The sequence below is a fragment of the Triticum dicoccoides genome, chromosome 2A (genome assembly GCF_002162155.2).
Source record: "Triticum dicoccoides isolate Atlit2015 ecotype Zavitan chromosome 2A, WEW_v2.0, whole genome shotgun sequence".
NCBI classification, from domain to species: Eukaryota; Viridiplantae; Streptophyta; class Magnoliopsida; order Poales; family Poaceae; genus Triticum; species Triticum dicoccoides.
Genome location: NC_041382.1, coordinates 733,239,238 through 733,254,089, shown reverse-complemented (window position 1 = coordinate 733,254,089; position 14,852 = coordinate 733,239,238). Strand labels below are relative to the sequence as shown.

At 51.0% G+C, this 14,852-nt stretch overlaps 1 protein-coding gene across 1 annotated transcript; it reads right to left on the bottom strand.

The window, feature by feature from the left end:
- Nucleotides 1-319: 319 nt before the first annotated feature.
- On the bottom strand, nt 320-1,965 carry LOC119356755 (GTPase activating protein 1-like). Its single transcript, XM_037623736.1, has 3 exons — nt 1,654-1,965; nt 1,384-1,479; nt 320-1,105 (listed from the first exon to the last, which is right to left on the bottom strand). Exons 1-3 carry the CDS (start codon nt 1,765-1,767, stop codon nt 803-805), a joined length of 513 nt encoding a protein of 170 aa, XP_037479633.1. The 5' UTR covers nt 1,768-1,965; the 3' UTR covers nt 320-802.
- Nucleotides 1,966-14,852: the final 12,887 nt, after the last annotated feature.

The following is a 14,852-nucleotide window of genomic DNA, read 5'->3' as shown; positions in this document are numbered from 1 at the left end:
CAACTAGCACCACATCATCCGCAAAGAGCATACACCATGGGATATCTCCTTGTATACCCCTTGTGACCTCATCCATCACCAATGCAAAAAGATAAGGGCTCAAAGCTGACTCCTGATGCAGTCCTATCTTAATCGGGAAGTCATCGGTGTCGACATCACTTGTCGGATCAATTATATACTACCCACTATTTCCGGTAGTATGATGTACCGTAAAAACTCTCTATAAGATCGTCCAGATCACTACTTTAGTGATCTATAAATGATCTTATATTAGTTCACAGAGGAAGTAATATACAAGCATGGTTTGACGATCAAGTCAAGAGGGTGTTCAAGTCTCTGAGCATTACGCGTCTATACACAGAAGTTGCATATCGTTACGCGTTGCAAATCAAGATCACCGCAGAAATTTCCCTGAAACAAAAGAAAATTCTCCTTCAGAAACCAGACCTACTCTTCGATCTGCAACTGCAATTAATCACCCGTCACCGACTGACTAGCATCGGCAACCAAGGTTCGGAAAAGCCAAGACTGTTCAGCACATTGTAGCCTTTCCTCTCGCGATCGCAGATGCAGAACACATCAAGCAAGCAAGGAGGATGGATTGGAAGCCTGAGACACTTTACGCCCCTGCCATCACCTCTTTGTTTCTTCGGTCCGTCTTAGGAAGTTCGACCACACTGACGGCGGTCATACTATCGCAACATCTAAATCCTAGCTTAAGCTTCGATTCTAAACATAATTTACCCCAGCTTTTCACTTGACAAAGAACTCTGCAAAAAGCAGAGAGTGCACAGAGAGTTAATTAAAAGCCTGATGCGCCCTTGGAGCCTGGGATGTCGATCCACTGGAGCTGGAGCTCGACCTCCCCGCACTCGACGTTCCTCAGCCTGAGCACCACGTCCTGCTTCACCGTGCCCTCGGACAGGTAGACGGCGCTCTCCTCGGCGAGGCAGTTCTGCCGGTTGGGCACCAGCTTCTTCACCACGGTGCCGTCGGCGACGCCCTGCAGCTGGATCCTCATCGTCGCGGCCTCCACCAGCGGGCCGATGTCCAGCTCCGCGTTGCCCATCGGGTCGTCGAAGAATGTGTCCTTGTCGAACACGTCCTGCACAGGAACAAGAAGCAATGAGCTGGTTCTCAGGCAGCTGTCTCTCATCCAGTCACCATTTCGGCTGCTTGTCTGTACTGTACCCCGCGTTTCCAGAATGTTCACCTTCCTTTCCTTTTGTGCAAAGGCATTGTTATTATTTTCCTTTCTTTCTCTTTTTTGCAGGGAGAAAATTGATTGCGTTTCACGATTCGGTTTAGGAGATTTCCCAAAAATCGATCAAAATTTTCGTGCCATGCGAGAGAGAAAAGGGGGAAAGAGAAAGGAACACATACCAGTTTGACAGGAATGGTGGGATCTTCGACGGAGAGGGTCAGCTCGTCGTTCCACTCCGGATTGATGCTCTTCCTCACCACTCGCGTCTTGAGCTTCTGCGAAAAAATCAGAGCGGAGGAGAACAATCAGGAGGAGAACACTCCAGAACGGGGACCGCGGAGAGGCGATTAATTCTTTCCAAAAGAGGGCTAAATCCGCGGAATCGACAGGCAGATCGACGGTGCCTTGCATCTACACAGCGAGAGAAGGGGAAAAGAGACGAGACGAACCTGCTTGCCCATGCGGACGACGACGTAGGGGTCGCTGGAGCGGAGGTCGCGGATGGCGAGGTTCACCCCGCGCGTCACCCGCACCTTCACCAGCCCGGCCAGATGCCCCAGCATGGTGCCGCTCCTCCGCTCCTCCTGCTTCGCGCTCGCGGTCGGTGGTCACTGGTCGGATGAGAAACAAGAGTAATGGCGACTGGCTGGTTGAGTTGGGTTGCAGTTGCAGGCAGGGGACGGCAGCCGCTGCTTTCTCTCCTCTCCACCCTCCGCCCCACCCCCGCTCCTGCTAAATACTACTCCGCCGGGTGAGCGACGCCTGCTACGAGACAACGACAACGAGTGACCAGCTCCACCACCTGGAGCGCGTGGACTGTGTGTGCTCCAGTTTTGCTACTAGTACTAGTAACGCTTTTTATCTTGCCGTGTGGGTTGGCGTTGGGGCGAAATAGTACAGTACATTTCTTCCACTCAACCACTCCCAAATTCACAGTTGGTGCCCGCACCTCTCTCGTCCAGATTTGGTTGGGTTCATGAGAAACATCCCACTGGAAGCCTAGAGCGATCCTATCAAGATGCAAAGTAGAGCGTGGCTTTTGTCGAATTTGTCATCATCAAGAAGTGAAAATGGCCACCAATCAATCAGTCTTCCGGGAGCGAGCGAGTGGAGGACACGGCATTAGCATTTCTGGTCTGCCCCGTCAGGCAAGTTTCGACGCGATTTTCTCAGGAAAAAGGAAGGCGAGTCCCGACGTGATTCAAAAGTTCGCCGAAGCTGCACCTTGGGTGCGTCCGCGCTCACTCGTTTTTACAGTAGTACATGCCTGCAGTGGCGGAGCTCGAGCGGAGCCGTTGAAGCAGCCAGCGACTTCTTCGGTTTGGATGTTATGTTGTTGTACAGTGCAATCATGCCATTTCAGAATTGCTTAAGCTTTAAGGAGAAGGATACTAGTGCGGAGTAATAAATCGCTAGGCAGCAAAGGAAATAATGAAAAGTAAGTTTGGCTGGCAAGCAAAAACCTCACGCATTGGGTACAAACCAAATCGATCCGCTCCCCTCCGACTACAAGGCAGCAAAAGAGATTGATCGTAATTCTACGGTTGACACGCTCCTAGGAGCATCTCAACATTTTTTTCCCCTGGATTGGAGAGTTAATCCATAAGTAGTATTTTTCTCAAAAACTTTATCCATTTAAAATTCGAAGAGTTATCAGTCAAACCGGCTCGCTCCTACCCAAATTTGAGCGGTAGCGGGCAAGTTTCCTCATTTTGTCTCTTTCTCACGCGTGCATTTCTTCCTTCTCCCGACGCCACAAATGCCGCCGCCGCCCTCTGACGCCCCGGTCACCGCTAGAATGGACGCCCGAGTCCTCCCCACCCCTGCCATCCCTTGCCCCCATTGACGGTGATGCTAGATCCGCCGTTGGCCCCAGAAAAGCGATGGTAGGGCACCATGGTGGCATGGCTCGCAGTGGTGTCCGAAAAGGGAGGCACACGACCGCAACCATGCTCAACCTTCCTCCGCACTAGGCAACCAATGGGTACGTAGAGGCAGCGCTTGCCCAACGATCAAGGAAATGGAGGTTGAGGAGACGAAGAAGAAGACCACAACCACTCCAACGCCATATTACCCCTTCCATCGATCCTACCCCATCTCATCCACCTTAAGCTACCCCCACGCCTCCTCTACCATCCCCTAAGAAGACCGATGTCGGCGACGACGTTCATGCTTGTGAGTTGACATACACAACACCGGAGAGGTAACAATTTTTTATTTTCTTCTAATTATTGGTGTTGCAATTCAAAACTAGTTCAAGATGTTGGGAACGCAATATTTCAAAAAAATTCCTACGATCACGCAAGGTCTATCTAGGAGATGCATAGCAACGAGAGGGGGAGAGTATGTCTACGTACCCTTGTAGACCGAAAGCGGAAGCGTTATGAAATACGGTTGATGTAGTCGAACGTCTTCGCAATCCAACCGATCAAGTACCAAACGCACGACACCTCTGTGATCTGCACACGTTCAGCTCGGTGACGTCCCTCGTACTCTTGATCCAGCTGAGGCAGAGGAAGAGTTTCGTCAGCATGACGGCGTGATGACGGTGATGATGAAGTTACCGACGTAGGGCTTCGCCTAAGCACTACATCGATATGACTGAGGTGGAACTCTGTGGAGGGGGGCACCGCACACGGCTAAACAATCAACTTGTGTGTCTCTGGGGTGCCCCATCCCCCGTATATAAAGGAATGGAGGAGGCGAGGGCCGGCCCTCATAGGGCGCGCCCAAGGGAGGGAGTCCTACTCCCTGTAGGAGTAGGTTTCCCCCTTTACTAGTAGGAGTAGGAGAAGAAGGAAAAGGGAGAGAGAGAGGAAAGGAAGGGGGGCGGCTCCCCACCCAATTCGGATTGGGCTTGGGGGAGCGCCCTTCCCCTGGCCGCCGCCTCCTCTCTCCCCCTAAGGCCCAATAAGACCCATTGGCCCATTGACTCCTCGGGGGGATCCAGTAACCCCCCGGTACTCCGGTAAATGCACGAACTCATACGGAACCATTTTGATGTCCAAACATAGCCTTCCAATATATCGATTTTTATGTCTCGATCATTTCGAGACTCCTCGTCATGTCCGTGATCACATCTGGAACTCCGAACTACCTTCGGTACATCAAAACACATAAACTCATAATACCGATCGTCATCGAACGTTGAGCGTGTGGACCCTACGGGTTCGAGAACTATGTAGACATGACCGAGACTCACTTCCGGTCAATAACCAATACCGGAACCTGGATGCTCATATTGGTTCCTACATATTCTACGAAGATCTTTATCGGTCAAACCGCATAACAACATACGTTGTTCCCTTTGTCCTCGGTATGTTACTTGCCCAAGATTCGATCGCCTGTATCTCAATACCTAGTTCAATCTCGTTACCGGCAAGTCTCTTCACTCGTTTCGTAATGCAACATCCTGCAACTAACTTATTAGTCACATTGCTTGCAAGGCTTATAGTGATGTGCATTACCGAGAGGGCCCAGAGATACCTCTCCGACAATCGGAGTGAAAAATCCTAATCTTGATCTATGCCAACTCAACAAACACCATCGGAGACACCTGTAGAGCATCTTTATAGTCACCCAGTTACGTTGTGACGTTTGATAGCCACTAAGTGTTCCTCCAGTATTCGGGAGTTGCATAATCTCATAGTCATAGGAACATGTATAAGCTATGGAGAAAGCAATAGCAATAAATTAAACGACCATAGTGCTAAGCTATCGGATGGGTCAAGTCAATCACATCATTCTCTAATGATGTGATCCCGTTCATCAAATGACAACTCATGTCTATGATTAGAAAACTTAACCATCTTTGATTAACGAGCTAGTCAAGTAGAGGCATATTAGTGACACTCTGTTTGTCTATGTATTCACACATGTACTAAGTTTCCGGTTAATACAATTCTAGCATGAATAATAAACATTTATCATGATATAAGAAAATATAAATAACAACTTTATTATTGCCTCTAGGACATATTTCCTTCACAAGAATCACGTGATATTCATATATGGTGATGATTTTTACCACCGTAGCATGCAAAATGAATCGGATTGTTGGAATTCATGATGGAGTTGGATCATAGCAACACCATTGGCTTCAACGACATTGGCAGGTAGCAGGCATTGGATGGGGCCCTAAATACAACTTTGCATCTCCAACGATGACCATCAAATCGCCCGTAAGGCCGTAACCGTCCGAACCGCGTGGTGCAGACGTGTTGTCCCATCCAAGGCGGGCCTATATCGATCCGCTCGACGGCCCGGACTTACTTTCTCTCGCAAACGGGAGACAAACTAAGGGGGCTTTGCAGACGTCCACACAGCAGTCACGCCCATTTATGACCATCCTGCCCCACCCAAAACCTCCTTCGTCCGCGCGCGTTCCCGCCCGACGCCAGCTTCCCGCATTCATACATCGTAGAGCGGCTGCTCCACATTGAAGATGGCCCAGAGTGGATGCGACCTCTGACTGGCTCCGCCAATGAAGTGGCGTGTCGGCAGAGGGCGTTGCCCGCTGCACACCCGGCTGAACACGTCTTCTCGCCGCATTCGAACGCCTCCAGTACACCCGCACGTGTGCCGAGAAACCTACTCCGGCCACACATTCGTTCACGAGCGGGTCGACATTAAACACAACGCCGGGCAAGCTCTTCCTGTCAGCCCGCTATTTAAACGAGGCCAGACGTCAGGCAAGAATCGTGCCACAACTCTGCCCCCATCTCCTAGTTGCACCATTTTCTCTACACTGTCTATGCCATCCCGCTAGCAGGAAGAGCAGTTCTTCGGCATAAAAAACGGTTGGGTGGTCCGCCGAGCCCGCCGGATAAGAGCCAGGCAACTCGCTGCTCCACCTCCCTCGCCTTGCCTGACGGAGCAAGTTGTCACCACAAGCCAGCGCGTGGTTCAGCAACTCACTGCTCCAAGCCAGCTCGTGGAGGAGTAGCGAGTTTCTCCAGGCAGGCACGCAGAGGAGCACGGCGGAACGGGCATCGTGGCTTCCATGAACGAGGTCAGACGTCGTGCCATCCATCGTCAACGTTGGCGGAACTGCGCCCGGTTGGTGGAGAACGAAGTCGGCTACGTGGAGATCGACAAGTCAATGGCTAGTGCATCCACGTTCGCCGTCAACATTGAGGAAAAGTAGAACATGGGATGCCGCCGCCGCTTGGGTCCTAGGAGAGCCACTGCCGGCGCGTTGCCGGCTTGCACAGTCGGTGACTTGCCCGGTTTAGCATAGACCATCGTTGACCCCTGCCTTGGCTTCACGGGAACGGAGGAGCACCCCTTCACCACCGGTTGAAGACAAAGGGAACCGCCGCGGCCGGTTGTAGACTAGTATAGTGTATCCGTGTCGCGGAAATGGAGCTCCGCGCGGCGGGGCGTGCACACAATATTGCCATTTTGTTAAAATATGTCCAAAATGTATATGTTTTCATTTGGTTTGTACTCCCTCCGTCCGGAAATACTTGTCATCAAAATAAATAAAAGGGGATGTATTTAGACGTATTTTAGTTCTAGATACATCACTTTTTATCAATTTTGATGACAAGTATTTTCGGACGGAGGGACTATGAAATCCGCTGTGTTTGCATGAATTTTATCTGATTTGTTTAAAAAGTGTTTAAAATTTATGCGGGTGGTGTTGGATGGCTGGCTCCGGCATCCATGTCCGTGGACGGATGCCTGAGCAATTTACGGGTCAATGGTGGAGATGCCCATACCCACTTCTCAGCAAATATTTTCTCTGTTTTTATTTAGTCCGCGTATTTGCTTTGGTCAAAGTCAAGGTTTATAAACTTTAACAAAGTTTATAAACAAAAATATTAACATATACAATAACAAATCAATACCATTAGATTTATTACTGAATGTACTTTCACATCATATAGATTTGTTATGGTAAATGTTTATGTTTTTTTATAAACTTGATCAAACTTTCCGAAAGTTGACTTCAGTCAAACCTAATATACACTAATATACAGAATAAATAAAAATAGTGGCAGTACAACTTCTACCCAGTCCTCGGCAATAGATCCAACGGACCAAAGAAAGATCCAACGAACGTTTGGTTGCTGCTGTGATGCAGGTTTGACCCGGTCGCTGACCGGGCAGCGGGCAGCGGGCAATGGACGGGGTCGTATTAAATGGACGACGAACGTTTGTGTGGTCTAGCTGTGAGTTGAGGCGGCCGGAGCAAAAGGTGGAGGGATCGACACGTGGCTGCAGCACGCATGTGGCCGGCCGGCCGGCCGGCTTGAAAGAGTAGAAGGAGAGCTGACCGTTTCCAACCTTTCCCGGTCTATGCTGTCTCCACGGCCACGGCGTGGTTGGCTGGCACTGGCACTGGGAGTGAGCAGGAGCTAGCGCGTTCTCGCCGGAAGCTGTAGGGCACTGCCAAGATGAAGCATCAGAATGGATAGGTTGTGCCGGCCGATATCTCGAATCTCGCAAGGGCGATGATGCATCATCTCCAAGGGAATTGTCACTGTATGTGTCCTTTCTAAACACGCAAAAAGTTGACACTTAAAGCATGTCTAACAGCCGCGCAACGCGCGACGCCCTAAAAAAGCGTTTACAGCGCGTGGATCATGAGTTTTTGCGCGGCGAGAAGCGCTTGCTCCGGCGGCTGCTGTAAAGTTTAGCGCGCGCGAGCCGTTCCAGCAGCTGCTGCAAAAAAATCACGTGCGCGCTCTCACACAAACAACATATGCAAACACAACCAAAAGGATCAAACACAAATAAAATAAATTAACAATAAATAGTTCAATTTTATTATTACAACTTAAACAAATAGTTTATCTTGCAATACAACAAATAGTTCAACAATACAAAATCAAACAAAAAAATCATGATGCTCTTTGTCGGTCATTTCATGCCCACCACTCCTCGATGAGATCCTTCTGAAGATCATCATGCGTTTTGGCACGTCGAATGAAATGATAGGAGGCAACAAAACGAACCACCTTGGCAGCCCTCCGCCGCACTCACACAGGATGTCCCAAGAGCTCATACGGAGAGTAGTCTAAATCTTGGCCACGCTCATTCTCGATGATCATATTGTGCATGATCACACAAGCGTGCATGATATACCAAAGCATCTTTTGATCCCAAAATCTAACCGGTCCTCTCACAATGACAAATTGGGCTTGCAAAATCTCCAAAGCTCTCTCCACATCTTTCCTAGCCGCCGCCTGAGCATTGTGGAAATCAAGATTTTTTTTACCTTCCAGTTTTTTCAACGTCTTCACAAATGTTTGCCACTTCGGATAGATACCATCCACAAGATAGTAGTTATAGTTGTATGTATGGTCATTTGCTACAAACTGCACCGGGGGCAGTTCACCACTTGCAATTTTATTCATCAGTGGTGACCGATTAACAACGTTGATGTCATTCAAAGATCCAGGCATTCCAAAAAACATACCAAATCCAAGTCTCTTAATCGGCCACCGCTTCAAGGATTATAGTGAAACCATTTTTTTGGCCGTGGAATTGCCCACGTCATGCCTTAGGACAGTTTTTCCAACTCCAAGGCATGCAATCTATTGAGCCAAGCACACCTGGGAACCCGCGAGCTTTGTTCATCTCCAAAAGCCTTGCACAGTCTTCAACATTGGGAGATCTTAAATACTCCAGGCCAAACACTTGCACAATTCCGACTGCGAAGCGCTTGACACACATGATGGCTTGACTCTCACCCATGGCCAAGTGGTCATCAACTAGATCAGTCGAAATGTATGCCAACATACGCAAAGCGGCTGTCACCTTCTGAAAGGTGCTATGCCCGAGCTTTCCAGCGGTATTCCTCCTTTGCTGAAAAAACCGTTCATGGCTTGCTAGTTTCTCTGTAATGCGCCTGAACAACTCGGTGCTCATCCTAAACCGGCGCCGGAAGTACGACTCGGGGTACACGGGATTATCCACAAAATAGCGCCTCACCAATTTGTTGTCGGCATCGATTATATCCTTCCAAATTTTCCAGCGCGCAAAAAAAACTAAATTTTCAAGCGCGACGCTTGGCTATTGGAGATGGTCTTATAAGCTAGAAAAACAATACCCCCTCCGTCTCAAAATTTCAACTTTAGTACACTCTCAAAATAAATGTTATATTAAAGTTGAGATATTTATTTTGAGACGAAGAAAGTAACAATGGTGATACATGAGACCGAACCAAACGATTGAGTGAACATCACGACGATCAATCTACTCTTGCACAACCTAAGCAAGTCGACAAAAGGAACTCGTATACTAATAGATTGTTCGCGCTTGCATAATACCTTGATCGATATGTGTGTATTTTACCCTGTAAATGAACAGCAGAAAATTGGCGTGCGATCATGCCTGGCAACCTGAACGAAAGGAGCAAGTGAAAAGAAGCACCAGATCACATCCTATGTTTCGACCACACAAATAGTTTACTGTATAGTGCACGGATGGCAGCCGATGACACTTAAAGCAGTTGGTAATCCATCAAAAGCACTTTACTAAATAAAGCGCCTGAAGAAGGTTGATGACCTCACTGCTCCAATCTGATCTGTGGTAGTGGCACCCCTTTTCGACCCCCGTCGTTGGAGAGAGGGAGGGGGCGGTTCACGGAATATCTTTTTGGACGCTTTGTGCATGTCAACTATCGGTCTCACCACTGTCACCGTCGATATCAAAATTGCCACCGCACAACCAACTTCTTAGAGCATCTCCAGTCGTTGCCTCCAGGAGGCGCTAAAAAATTGCCTCCTGGGACACACCGGCGCAAAACGCGCGCTGAGGCGTGATGCCACCCAGTCACAGCGGCCACAGGATTTTTTTGAACGGCACAAACATGACGAGTTCATGCATATTTCGACGACTTCAAACCAAATTCAACCAAACACGACACAAACACGCTCACTCATACATATTTAAAGTATTTTACAAAAAAAAAAACACAGTACTAGGCCCGCCCGCCGTCTCGCTCGTCTCGCCGCTCCTCGCTGGCTGCCGCCCTTGCAGTTCTACATGCCGAGGAGGCTGTAGAACCGCGTGTAGTCGTCGTCGTCGTCGTCATGGCCGCCGTCCCTGCTGCAACCCTCCCCCGGTTGGCGCGGCGGGTTGGACGGTCCGGCGGCGTCCTCGTCGTCATCGCTATCGAGGATCACGACGCCGTGCTCGTCCTCGCGCCCATGCTTGCGGGCAGCGATCTCCTCCAGGGCCCGGGTCTGTCGGGTCATCTCAGTCCGGAGGTAGTCGTCGCGCGCCCACCGCAGGGCGCCCGCGTTGGAGAAGCCGCGCCGGGCTATCTCCTCGTACTCCGGGGGGAGACTGGGCTCCGGTTTGGGCGCGACGAGGACGAGGCGCCCGAAAGCGGGGGTGGAGTCGGTGATGCGGATACCGGAGCTGCGGGTGCGCCGGTTGACAGGCGTGTCCTGGGGCTCCGGCTTGACGGGTGTGTCCTGGGGCTCCGGCTTGACGGGGCGGAGGCAGGGAGAGCCGGTCGACCGACCGGACGAGGAGGAGGACGCTCCGGGGTCCATGCGCCTCGGCGTCCACGAGATCCCACAACGACGAGAGAAGGACGGGGGGGAGGGGTACTCCAGCCTCGGCGTGTAGGCGCCCTCGATGTACTCGAGGACGGCCTCCAGCATGCGACCAGGCACGCCCCACCATTAGCGCCGCCCCTCGGAGTTGAGCCTGCCGGAGGGCACGACGCCGTTGGTGGCCTCGAGCTGCTCGGCGTGACGGCGACGGAAGTACGGCTCCCAAAGCGGGCTGTCGGGGACGTAGCGCGGCCCCTTCCTCGCCGCCCGCGGCAGAGAGGCGCGGATACGCGCGATCTCCGTACGACGCGCTGCCCCGGTGGGCGGTGGTGGCACCGGGACCCCGCCGGCGCTGATTCTCCATGCCCCGGGCACACGCATGTCCGGCGGAACCGGATACTCGACCTCGAAGAGGAGCCGAGTTTCGTCCTCGTGAAGGTGGCGGCGGCCGAAGCCGTTCGCCGCCGCGCCGTCGCTTGGGAATCTTTCCGCCATTTCTTTGAACTAGGACGGCGAGGGGAAAGGGAGGAAGGGGAGAGAGGGCGCATCGGCGGTGGAGACTCTGTGCGTGCCACCGGCGCGCTGGGGTCGGCTTATATAGGCGGAGGCGGCGCGAGCACGCGTGGCCGCCTCGTCTACACGTGGCATGCGCGGGGACGCGCGTTGTCACGTCTTCACTGCGCCGCCCGTGAGGCATCAATGACGGAGGCTGACCGTCGCGGCAGCTTTGGCATTGATTCGCCGCGGGAAACGAGGCAATGAGGACGACGAAGCGGCGAGAAGCGAGACGAGTCACTGGCAAGGAGGGCTCGCGGCTCTTTCGCGCCAAAAACAATTCGCCCGACACCCCCGAGCGCCCCCAACGCGCCGGGTTCGGGTTGGGTCCACCGGCGCCAATTTCGGTCCGAGTTAACAAAAATTGGGCTTTTTCTAGACTAGCCCAACATTAGCTTTTTCTTCGATGCACCGATCACCATCCTCAAATTATCTCAAGCCAATTACACTTAATTTAAAGGTTCTTTGAAGATTAGTTTATGAAGAATAGTGCACCTTGTTAATATGAATAGTCTATTATTTCTATCATGACTTCTCATGGAATTTGAAGAACAAAAAAAATTATGCACAAAAACCATATTACTACTAAGCACGGAGTTGACGAGGATATATGTGAACCAACTCTATCCCAATATTTCATTCCCACATAATTAAATTCATCTGTAATATGTTTCAAAAGGCCCTCATGTTTTCAATATCATATACTCTCTCTGTTCCAAAATAAGTGACTCAACTTTATACTAAGACTTACAAAGTTAGTGCAATTTTGAGTCACTTAGGCCAACTCCACCGCGCGACCCCATTCTGTCTGCGCGCGTCCGTTTGGGGTAAAACGGACGAACCAGACGGCCCAGTGCGCGGGCGCAAACGGACTTTTGTCCGTTTACTGTCCGCTTTCGACCCATCCCCGGTCCAAGTTTGCGCTGCTTTTCGGGTGAAACGGACAGCACGCGGACGGGCGGGCCGTCTGCACGTGTCCTCCCCTGGTCCACCCATCGGTGGCACATGGACGCCTTTTTCTATCCGCCCCTCCCTCCCTCCGGCCGCACCCCCTCCACTCTTCTCCACTCTTTCCCTCGCCGCTGCTGCCGCTGCCATTGCAGCTGTGTAGCTCGGACGCGCGCTCGCCCAACTCCTTCCCCTCGGCCCTCCCGAGCTACCCAACCACGGCCACCTGATTTGCGCACCCGCCGGGCGGATTTGAGGCGGATCCCGTCGGTCTTGAGCTTGCCCGACTGTGGGAGGCCGTGCCGCGCCATGGACTGGCCGCGCACCGAGCCGGAAGGCCCTGCCAGGGTCGCAAGGCCACATGCAGGCAGTGACTCCCCCTCTAGCCGCTCGGATCTACACCATCAGTAGTCCATCAACAGATACACGAATGACGGTCGGTCGGGCTCAGTGCTAGCCCAAAAGCTCGTCGGCGCATCGTTGTCACTCATTAAGTGCGACCACTGTCCAAAGAAGGTCGTGCGCCGGTCACCATCCTCAAATTATCTCAGGCCAATTACACTTAATCTAAAGGTTCTTTGAAGATTAGCTTATGAAGAATAGTGCCCCTTGTTAATATGAATAGTCTATTATTTCTATCAAGCTATGATGTCACATCTCACATGACTTCTCGTGGAATTTGAAGAACAAAAAAAGTTATGCACAAAAACCATATTACTACTAAGCACGGAGTTGACGAGGATATATGTGAACCAACTTTATCCCAGTATTTCATTCCCACATAATTAAATTCATCTGTAATATGTTTCAAAAGGCCCTCATGTTTTCAATATCATATACTCCCTCTGTCCCAAAATAAATGACTCAACTTTATACTAAGTTTAGTACTTACAAAGTTAGTGCAATTTTGAGTCACTTAGGCCAACTCCACCGCGCGAACCCATTCTGTCTGCGTGTGTCCGTTTGGGGTAAAACGGACGAACCAGACGGCCTAGTGCGCGGACGCAAATGGACTTTTGTCCGTTTATTGTCCGTTTTTGACCCATCCCCGGCCCAAGTTTGCGCTGCTTTTCGGGTGGAACGGACAGCACGCGGACGGGCGGGCCGTCTGCACGTGTCCTCCCCTGGTCCACCCATCGGTGGCACATGGACGCCTTTTTCTATCCGCCCCTCCCTCCCTCCGGCCGCACCCCCTCCACTCTTCTCCACTCTTCCTCTCGCCGCCGCTGCCGCTGCCATTGCAGCTGTGTAGCTCGGACGCGCGCTCGCCCAGCTCCTTCCCCTCGGCGTTCCCGAGCTACCCAACCACGGCCACCTGATTTGCGCACCCGCCGGGCGGATTTGAGGCGGATCCCGTCGGTCTTGAGCTCGCCCGGCTATGGGAGGCCGTGCCGCGCCATGGACTGGCCGCGCACCGAGCCGGAAGGCCCTGCCAGGGCCGCAAGGCCACATGCAGGCAGTGGCTCCTCCTCTAGCCGCTCGGATCTACACCGTCAGTGGTCCGTCGACAGATACACGAATGACGGTCGGCCAGGCTCAGTGCTAGCCCAAAAGCTCGTCGGCGCATCATTGTCACTCATTAAGTGCGACCACTGTCCAAAGAAGGTCGTGCGCCGCGTATCTACAACGTCGGAACATTTCGGATGGGTGTTCATCAAGTGCTTAAACGATGGGGTATGTGCTCTTTTTAGCTTCGGTTTGTGCTCTTAGATTTGACTAATTGTGCTAACTTCAAATTTTATTATGTAGCATGGATGCAAGTTTTGGTATTGGGAAGAAGAGTACATCGATATATTGATAGAATGCAATTTAGTAGATGTTCATGCTCTTTTAGCTAGTATAGAGGCTAGAGATGAGACTAGTGCACTTGTTGCTAGATCAGAGACTAGACACGAGACTAGATGCGAGGAAACAACTTCTACTTCTTTAGACTCGAAGAAAAAAGAAGCACACAAGATCGAGCCTCCTCCGCAGATAAATAAACAATGAATGCATCGAGAAGGCACTAATCCAACTTACAGGAGTAGTTATGGAAGTTGGATATCTTCTAAAATGTATTCTTGTGGTTCTTGTTTTATTTGATCTTACTTTTCTAGTCAAAATTTGATAATGTATTCCTATGTATCAAAAATGGATGATGAAAAAATATTAAGGACTTGCAAAGAAAAAAGTACGCGGCCAGGATACGTCCGCGCGTTAGGCGCACGGCCACCACATCCCAGAAACGGCCCGGACACGACCCCATTGCTTTATCTAAACGGACAGAATCCGGCCAAAACGGACGTCTGTTTGGAGTCATGGCGGTGGAGTTAGCTTTATTTTGGGACGCAGGGATTAAAATTTTGGTCAAAAGCCTAGAGGCATTTATGATTGTTCTTTGGACGCTTGCTCTGAATACGTGGGGCTCGTTTTCTGCGTCAGCCCGCACGAGCCTACCAAGTCAACTGGATGACTTTGGGTTGCCTCAAAAAAAAAAAAACTGGATGGCTTTGGGCAGTGACGCAAGCAATGACGTCGGTGATATCCCTTCTTTCATCAGTCGTACTCGCATATCTGAACTCTGAAGCACTGCATAGACTTCGGCACAGTTCAACCAACAGCAGCAAAGGGAAAGAAAAAAAAAACTGAGA